At 36.9% G+C, this 9973-nt stretch overlaps 1 protein-coding gene across 2 annotated transcripts; it reads left to right on the top strand.

Annotated features, from left to right (window-relative positions):
• The first annotated feature begins 352 nt into the window (after positions 1-352).
• LOC146580374 (uncharacterized) lies at positions 353-8734 on the top strand. Of its 2 annotated transcripts, XM_085267115.1 has the most exons (7): positions 353-584; positions 4157-6116; positions 6203-6384; positions 6466-6686; positions 6985-7114; positions 7186-7283; positions 7436-8734. In XM_085267115.1, exons 2-7 carry the CDS (start codon positions 4175-4177, stop codon positions 7683-7685), a joined length of 2823 nt encoding a protein of 940 aa, XP_085123241.1. In that variant the 5' UTR covers positions 353-584; positions 4157-4174; the 3' UTR covers positions 7686-8734. The 2 variants fall into 2 exon arrangements, with proteins under 2 accessions (XP_085123241.1, XP_085123242.1); XM_085267116.1 differs by lacking the exons at positions 7186-7283; positions 7436-8734 and having other exon boundaries at positions 355-584; positions 6966-7100.
• Positions 8735-9973: the final 1239 nt, after the last annotated feature.

The following is a 9973-nucleotide window of genomic DNA, read 5'->3' as shown; positions in this document are numbered from 1 at the left end:
GATAAACAAACAAGAAAGACGGGACTAGCGGCAGAAAAGCCGATCATTGATCAGTTTCATGTTTGAAGTAATAACAGGAAAGGGGGGGGGGAGAAGTAGATGCAACTGCGCAGCAAAAACACAGAATAACTCCAGCTTTGTGTCTATTTGCTGAAGCTGAAGTACGGGACAAATCGCTTCCTTTTCACCTCAGTATCGGACCGATACCAATACGTAATATCGGATCGGTCCATCTCTAGTACTAAGTCACCATAAGAAGTGTTTCTGAACTAAAACAGCTCAGTGCGCGCTCCTGACGCAGGGCAAACAAATTCTGTCGGGGATAGACAAAATTCCAAGGTTCCCCTGAAGTAGACTGTGATCTGTAAGCCGCCAAAAAAAACACGAAGACATCCCACAAACCTGAGATGGACTCGATTCACCTTCCAGCAATACATTTCTCTAGCCTGAATCGGTCCAACAACTTTGGAATGTATTCCCGGAAATGGGAGAAACCGGAAGAGACAGCGTGGCACAGTGAAGAAAGTGCAGTAACCTGACAGGTGTGGGCCTCATCAGAACAACAGACACCGCTCTTAGAAATTGTAAGTAAATTTTCTGACAATCCTCCACCAGTTATCTTAAAACTTCATCGTAAAATAATCTTTTTGCTTTCTTTATGAAATGACCCATGTGAAAGCGTGCGCTTTGAGCCCTCTTCGGAATATTTTTAACTCTTTGGTCACACCCTATGTTCATTGGCGTCGAGGGTTGCGTTTTGTTGCGGAGATTCCAAAAATATCTTCATATCAGCCATAATATCAGCTGGTCAGAGTTACTCAGGAAAAGAGCTTCACCGCTGCCCTTCCTTTTCCACAGTGTGGGAGTCACAGTATGGGCCAATCTATTCACAATTGTAAGAGTTCCTGCTTTGTCCAACTCGTGCACTGATGATTAGCTAAAACGCCATGACTGGGCGCAGTCGCTGGAGTTAAAGTGAGTGTTTTAGGTACATACATAGGCTGTGTAATAACTCGTAGTCTATATGTCCGCATCAAAGGTTTTTTTTGTTTATTTGTTTTTTACTAAATTCCACCAGTGATTACTCTGGCTGGTAGAAAGAGTTTGGTTACCAAACCATCCCAAATAAAGTCATAAAAAATTAGTCTGCATAAATGAAATATAAATTGACCCTGATAAAACAAAACAAATGGTTTAATGCACATTTATAAGAGATGCTAAGATCTACACAGGCCTACATACTGATTTATTCAAAATTAGCTGGCAGAAAGTGACAAATATTATTGTATAACATTTAGTTTATGAGATGAATCATCGTCAATTTGCAAATTCTGACATTTTGATGGTTTGGAGGAAGTAATTACTGAAGCTAACTGAGAAAGATCAATTGAAGAAAAAGAGTCCAAATAAATAATTATCAATGGTGCTGAAAGTAGCTATGCATAATGTTAAGTTGGCGAGATTTTTATAGGCTATTTTTTCTCTAATGGTTAAAATTGTAAATGGCCTGTATTTGTATAGCGCTTTTCTAGTCCCTAAGGACCCCAAAGTGCTTTACACATCCAGTCATCCACCCATTCACACACACATTTACACACTGGCTACACACTAGCCAGTGTGTAAATGCTACATTGTAGCCACAGCCACCCTGGGGCGCACTGACAGAGGCGAGGCTGCACTATGTTAGTACAAGGCATTGAAGAAGATAACAGTGGGTGAATTACAACCTTAAATTTAGTTACAGCACTTTACTGTGATGAAAATATATTTCCCACTGCTGTGTAATCCATTATTGTAAATGGAAACAATGAGACAAAAGAGAGCAGTACATTAAAACACTGACAGCTGCAGAGGTTTTGTCTCTAATGAACATCAAACAAGAAGTGTTGATCTGAAATCTGGTCAGAATGAATCCAAGTGCACCTTTCAGCCATTAATCTGGTTGGACTGTCACACTGACAGCGTAGCATAGGTGGGCTAACAGCCACTCTGAGTGCAGATAACAAAGTGTGTACAGTAGTTGTAGTGCTGACCATCCTCGTCCACATCACAGAAAGGTGTGTGATAATAATAATAACAGCAGCAAGAACATTAGACAAACATTTTAATGTTGGTGAAATTACAGACACAATGATTTCCTGTTTATCTGTAGCGGGTCATGCAAGGCAAATCTATGACACATCTGTTTAACCAACACATTGAATCTAAAACATCGGAGACTGCCACTGCAACCATAAACAAGACATACGATAATTTATTAATTAGCTTGTCTTGTTTTCTTTATAACTCTTCTTCAATTGTACTGCTGCAGCCCTCACTGTTCAAACCTTTACTTTATTCTCTGTAATGCATAGAATAAAACTGTAGATAAACACACATGTTACTAATTAAAATAATGAAAGTTTTCTTTGGGTAAAGAAATTTTATTAACATGATTAGAACACCAGTAGAAACAGTGGGCTCTGTATGCTTGATTGAGAAAACCACACCGATGTTATTGTTTAATCACAGCAACAAAAATGTTGTGATATATGCGAGCTGGGTCATCATCAACCATCTCTGAGCTACATAAAAATGTTATGGTAGAAAATGGGAACATTATAATGATTGCTGTGAAATATAAGCTTGATATGTCAAATACCTTTGAAGATGCATTTATTTTAAAAATGGTCTGTTGACACACTTTCAGACCTTTCTTTTAAACATTTAACTCTGTGGCAATGTTTGGACATGTACATCTTTCTATAAAATAAACCAGGATCTGTAATTTGGAACATATACGTCAAAAAATGTCTACATTTTTCCTAATTATAACATGGAGAAAACGTTGGCTTGAGCAAGTTGATAGGTTTGTAGCTTATACCTATCCGCTGGAACGTTGAAGACAATATAATTACACTGCAAAGCAAAACACAAGTAGGCACCAAAGTTCTTTCTGTTACTCATGCATGAGGGAAATCTGGCTGGAGCCAAGTGTCGTCCCACCACTTGACCTCTGTCAGATTCCCAGCCAGGTTCCCCACAGCACTCCTTTTATTGTGGTTACATGAATATGCATAGGGTCATTAACATATAGCATCTTACATAGGTATACATGTGAACAAAGAATACCGTGTGTGTGTGTGTGTGTGTGTGTGTGTGTGTGTGTGTGTGTGTGTGTGTGTGTGTGTGTGTGTGTGTGTTACTGCTGATCAAAGGGTCATATACATAAAAACATCCTTGGTCAGGAAGAGGGTAGACTAGACCCCCCACCGGTAAGGAAGTCCAGCAGTTCATCTAAACAGAAAAGCACTTAGACTAGAACAGACGTAGCTACGTTAATCCTACCATAAAACAATTAAGACAAGATGCGACCTCTTCCCGTGCTCCCAGGATGTAGGTGTGCATTCTAGTGTGGAATACACACCAAGCCTCTGTAGCCTGTTAAAGATCACACAACTTATCACTACACAATTGATTATACACCTCTAAGCATCTATGATTAAATATTTCTAAGCATAAATGACAATCAACAATACAAACTCTAACACAAGTTGTACCACAAAAACAAAAATATCAGTAAATTATCCTTCCAACTTTTAGAATATTTTGTGCTCTGCCATCTCCGAATTTATGGTCCAAAGTTTGAATATACAGTATAAAATGACTGCTGTTAATTTTGTCTTTGTACATATCTTTAAAAAAAAAAAAAAAAAAAAAGGCCCACCAAACCACTTTCAAGCCATTTTTATTCCACTTTGTAATTTGAGCAAACATTTGATCATGACTGTCTCAAAAACTACGAAAGAAAAATGCAGAAATATTCATATTCTACATATTTGCTTAATTCAGTTTGAAAGTAAAATGAAAGTAGCGTTTTCTTCATTTTGTGCCAAAAATGTCTTACTTACTGGGATACGTTTATGGCTAGATGTAACACAAGCAAAAGTAATGAAATTGATGAATTCTAATTTAGAGTGTTGGTGTTTGCAAGTGAATATTATTTTATGCATGAATCTTCCAAGCGTGGTAGCCAATTATTCACTTCTAAAAACTTTTGCAAAGTTTTAATATTGTTTAAACTCAAACTTTATTAATTTTCTTTTTGCTTTTCTAAGAATTAAACTGTAACCAAATTTTGAATACTTGGCTAATTTCAGTAATTTTTCTTTCACAGGTAATCTGAAGGAAAACTATGAATATTTTCGCTCAAGTACATCTGGCAGCCCCCTTACCAACAGAAACACATCCTATAATCCAGTGTATAACTATCAATGACCTCAAAGAGCTCAAGAAATTACTGAAGGACAATAATGTTAATGGAGTTTACTCCTGTAGAGAGTGTAGTGATTGGATAACCCCATTGATTGCTGCTGTTGTAAATAAAAACAAAAATATATGTTCTTACCTTTTGCATCAGGGTGCAGACCCAAATATACCTTCTCAACTCTGCTGGACACCTTTGCATTATGTCACACGCTCCAATGCACCACCTGATTTTGTGGATCTGTTGCTTGTGGCAAAAGCTAATCCAGATGGATGGATTCCTCCTCCGCAACAACAAATTTTCACACCACTGCAACTTGCAGCTATTGAAAACAGGGAGGATATCGTGAAAAGACTCATCTCTGCTGGTGCTCTGGTGACACTGCCGCCCATTAATGTGCCCATTAATGATCCTCAGTGGCTTATTGACAGTAAAAAAATATCTGAGATGATTAATCACCTTGCATCAAATGGAGATGAAGTGTGTTTCCAAATCAAACATTTTTTGGATATGGAAATTGCTGTTGTTGAAAAAACACCTGACAAAGTGTTTAAAATGTTCAACAGTCACATGCTGTCAGAAGATCCTCGGCTCCATCTGACCATGATTGAACTCCTTTTTACTGTTACTGGGAGAGGAAAAGATAAATACTGCCAGGCGTGTATTAAATGGCTAAAGGAAACTGGAAATGTGAATACTTATATTGCAGGAGCAGCCAGCCGCTTTCCAAACATCCCTAAGACACATGTAGGGAGGGCAGTTGAAAGTTTAAATCCAGTCTTCTGCACAATGGATGAAATAACAAATGAGCATGCAGTAGCTATAGTTCCACAACTACTGAAACTGCTTTGCTTAAAAGAGAGACCTGACATCTGTGCATCAGTGCTACAAACACTGTATGTGATAACACAGAAAACAAAAGGCACAAAGGACTGGCACGTCAACTTTTTAGAGAACTTATGCAGAACAGTTTCCCCTTTTGTAAATGAGCAACACTCCACTAAGATCAGGATCTACACATACGCTATATTCGCAAACCTTCTGTCAGTTGAACAGAAAGCAAATATTTTAAAATCAGTGGGGATAACCTCAGTACCTGAAGACATACTGACATCTGTAGAAATGGAAATGAATGACAAGCTGAAAGAGGTGCTGAGAAGTCTGAAAGAATATCTGAACAAACCAAACTCAGAATGTGAGGGAAACACAGCCTCAACATCAGGCAGGAAGAAGAAAAAGAAGAAGAAAAAGCAAGAAAACCCAAATGATGAAGTTTCAACAGCAGCAACTGATCCAATAACCAAAGTTTCTGTTGTAGAATCAACTTCAAATCTAAAGCCTTTTGACTACAAGACCAATGAAAAATCAGAAAAACGAAACTGGCTTTCAATCAGCAAGAGGTGGAAGGATAAACTGGAAACGCTTGTTGGTTCAGATGACAGTAAAATATCCCGAATCAGAAGCATTATTTATGTGAATGATGAAGACTTCAGAATAGCGAATGGAAGCGATGGTACTGAAGTCTTCTTGGGGCTGAGAGAGGACGGCACAGAAGTTGCCATTAAGAGAATGTCTAAAAGCAAATACCAGGTCCTAAAGAAAGAAGAAGGAATCCTACGTCTCCCTGAACTCGATCATTCTTATATCGTACGATATGTTGATTTTCAGGAGGACGAGAACTTTGGATATCTTTGTCTGCAACTTTGTGAATGCACTTTGAAAGAATATATTGAGGATGACCGTAACAACAATAAGAAAGATAAGGTTTTAAGGAAACTCGTCGAAGAATTTCTAGAAAGCCTAAAGGTGCTTCACTCTCAAAATCCAAAAATTATTCATCGAGATCTCAAACCCCAGAACGTTCTGATTGGTAAGACGTGTTTGAAATTCAAGAAAACAAACATTTTAATTCATATTTACCAGATATGATTTTATTTCACATGATTCCTCCTGCAGATGTTACTGGGAGGGCAAGATTAGCTGATTTTGGCATAAGCAGACGCTTACCCAAAGACCAAACAACTTTACATACACGCAGTGCAGGAACCAAATGCTGGATGGCCCGAGAGACTTTAGCAGAAGAAGAAAAAGAATCTTACAAAAAAAAGATATCATACAAGTCAAGCACTGACATCCAGGTAAAGTCTGCTACACAAACTTGATTAACTGAAAATGACTTGGTAAACATACCAAAACTGATAACATGTGTTATTACTAAGGTGGCAGGCATGCTGATCTATTATATCCTCTCTGGAGGCGAACATCCATTTGGCAAATCCTTTAAATGTGAGTCAAACATTTATGATGGAAAGTACAGTTTGGATCATGTTCAAGATGTGGTGGCAAAAGATCTCATCGAGTGGATGATCAACAAAGAGCCAAAGGACAGACCCAAAGTAGAAGAATGCTTAAACCATCCCTTCTTCTGGACTTCTGAAAAGTAAGGAAGTCATGCTGATTGATGACTGATAAATCATTTTTCCTGATTACTGGAACAAGATGTATGATTTCTGGTTTCACTGTAAAACGGCGATAGAGATGTTAATGTTGGAAAAACCTGAGCCACAGTTGATCATCCAGGATGAACATAGTTAAGCATGCATGCTAACATTTTCTGCTAATGCTAAATCCTTTTCCTACACTTTTGTTATTATATTAATAAATGTTCATTAATTCTTCTTTTGTTTATGTTTCATTTGTACTTTTTTCATTTATAAAGCATAATTTGAAATTTCCAGGAAAACTGAATACCTGAGAAAGATCGGTAACAGGGGCGAGGTTGCAAAATATAGAGAGGCTGACCAGGAGCTGATTGATTCTCTTGAAAAATGTGTTGTGGACGAATCCTTTAAAGAGTGGAAAAATAAGGTAACTGCAAGATCACAGATCAAATGTCTATGTTCCTAAAATCCACTTCATGACTAATGTGTTTGTTGCAGTTTTCACAAGAGCTGGTTCGGGATATGGATGGCAGAAAGCCGTACCCTGAAAACATGCTGGCATTACTGCGCTTTATACGCAATCTCCATGAGCATTAGTGAGTTAAACTGTATGTATGTATGTATGTATGTATGTATGTATGTATGTATGTATGTATGTATCTATGTATCTATCTATGTATCTATCTATCTATCTACAACCTTGCTTATCTTATTTACCATACAGTAATAAAACCTTCCTTGTTCACAGTCCCAAGGAAGCAGCCCAAATTGATGTTCTGGCATTGTTTCCTGATCTCTTTGGGTGTGTTTACACATTTGCAAAAAACCAAGGCTGGAATTTAGAGACACCATTAAAGGAAATGTTTCAAAGAGAAGACAGCGAGGATAGTAGCACAGTTTTGATGATGCCATCTAAAAGCACGGAGGAGTCCCTGGGTGTCCCCGTTCAAGAGTCTCAACCCAGTGAAGTCAAAGTTGTCAGCAGCCATAAAAAATAAAATAATAACTTCTAGTAGTAGCAGAGATGTCATGTTGGTGTGCCTCCTGCTGCTCTGTTAGTTCTTAAGGGATCACGACAGAAGACACTGATCTGCTGTGGTGATCCACATGTTTGCACATAGTTGTCCTTCCTTACACAACACTCCATTTTACCAGCACTAACATTGCAGTAACTTCAAGCTAGGTCTGCTCCTTAATGGAGCCACTACCAAGACCCTTAGACTGAACCAGCTAAATGGATTTTAGACACGATGTTTGATTTATACTTGTGTGAAATAAGTGCCTGATGTTTTGAAAAAGTAACTATTGATTTTTAAAAGTATGAGAGAAATAGATTAGAATTACAATTGTTTGAGTCTCTTTACTCTATTATTTTCATTTTTTTTTATTTTTGTGAGGGTGTGTACTGTATTTATACACAATTACGCTGCTTTTGTTTTTCTGTTTTTTTGTGGTTGCTTATTGCTACACTTTATTTGTACTCAATTCTTTTTCTACAGTAGTAGAAACTACTACTACAGTAGTACAACATTATATTTTCAGTTAATCTTCAGGTTTAATTCTACATTATACGGGGGGGTATGAGGAACAGATATAGAGACATTTTGTTGACGTCTTCAACAAATACAAAAGTTAAAAAAAATCTGTTTGTTTCTTTTTTTTTTTTCACAATTATAGTTTTAAATACTTCCCATTCTGATTGTAAACAGAATAAATACGTTGGACATGCATTTTGTTTTGTGGAAATTTCCTCGGGCCTATGACAGATTCAAACTGTACAAACATGTATGTCACATAGTAATTGAGCCAATCTTTGTACTTAATATTAATAACCACAAGTGGAATTAGCAAATATTAAGATTTTGAGATTTAAACCATGCAGGGTTTTTTTTTTCTAGCGAATGGTATTGTAAATTTGCAAAAAATCTACATTACACATATTTAAGAAACATGATTTCTTATTTTGTTTCTCATCATGTCTTCTAAAGCAAAATACAAAGTAAACTGTAGATTGATTCTTTTTGTGTAAATAAATCTGTAAAACGTGTCCCTTCATGGTTTTTTCTTGAATGTTAAATCTTTTCACCACAATACAAAGTAAGAAGTGAGGCCTATTTTCTTTTGTTTTTGTTATTTTGCACTTTAAATGTCTGAGAACTAAAATATAAACTACACTTTAAATGTAATATGTTTTTAATTTTTATTTAATTGCAAATTTTATCTCATTTTTCCATAACAGTGTGTTATAAAAGATAACATATCTAATGACATTTAATGCCGTTATTGTAAAAGAAGATTTGTGTCTATTACCATTAGACCTTCTCCAGTATTTGTTTCATAATTAATTCTAACATCTATTATGTAAGATTTCATGCAGATTTAGTGTATTGGTCACATTTTAAGGGGATTGTTACTTTCTTTAATATTGTATTAAAATACGGATCTCTTTTTTTTTTTTTTTTTTTTTTTGGTTCTCATCTGTTGACAGAGTTTTTATTCAGATTCAGAAGACTTTATTTATCCCCGAGTAGGGATGCCACGATTAATCGACTAGTCACGGTTACGTCGACTATCAAAATCGTCTATCTATCTATCAAAAGACGCAGGAATAAGTAGCAGGATTTAAGAGTGTAATAACGGACTGAAACAGAAGATAGCAGCACTGCATGTACAAGGAACCAGCTGCCGTTAAACCCCGAAGAAGAAGAAGCTGTGTCCCAGAATTCATAGCGCAGCCCAGCTCAGTTTCCAACAATGGCGGCAGCTAGTTAGTTTTAATATTACTCTTATTATTCTTTCTGGGTCACAAAATAAAGTTTAACATATTTTCAGGCGAGAATGTAGCTGTGGAAACCTCAAATATCTGCTCAGTTTGTCAAGACACCACATATTTTCAAAAGCTCTCCGACGTTTTCGGAGACGTCTGTTACCCACTAGCTCGATAGCGAGCCGGGGTTCAAGGCTCACTAGAGCCGTGAGAACACCGGACTCCTGGCAAATCGTTTTCAAACCCACCGCCGTCTTTCGCTACTCAGGTTAAACATGATATACAAGTCACTTAGATAACTTAATGTTATTGTGTAGCTTTTTTCAGTATTTTATTTGTTCCTGAGTAAATCGGCTGAGTTTATTAAACTCCACCGAAACAATCTGCACATTTCATTACAATTTAATAAACTACCATCTTGTCTTTATTGTTAGTTAGCACATACCTTAAACACTTCAAGCTGTAAGCTAATGATAGTTATTTAAGAGCAGATGCATGCTGGTGCAATAAACTGTCCGT

The sequence above is a fragment of the Mchenga conophoros genome, linkage group LG3 (genome assembly GCF_057382185.1).
Source record: "Mchenga conophoros isolate Kocher_MC1m ecotype Shallow Benthic linkage group LG3, M_conophoros_male_GT1.1, whole genome shotgun sequence".
NCBI lineage: Eukaryota > Metazoa > Chordata > Actinopteri > Cichliformes > Cichlidae > Mchenga > Mchenga conophoros.
The sequence above is the reverse complement of the archived record's forward strand: the minus strand, read 5'-3'. Positions and strand labels throughout refer to the sequence as shown.

Excerpts from the sequence above, each read along its gene's own strand:
- LOC146580374 (XM_085267115.1), top strand. The coding sequence starts at position 4,175 with ATGAATATTTTCGCTCAAGTACATCTGGCAGCCCCCTTACCAACAGAA. Across the intron at positions 6,385-6,465 it reads AGTCAAGCACTGACATCCAG|GTGGCAGGCATGCTGATCTA; the intron begins GTAAAGTCTGCT and ends GTTATTACTAAG. Across the intron at positions 7,284-7,435 it reads CGCAATCTCCATGAGCATTA|TCCCAAGGAAGCAGCCCAAA; the intron begins GTGAGTTAAACT and ends CCTTGTTCACAG.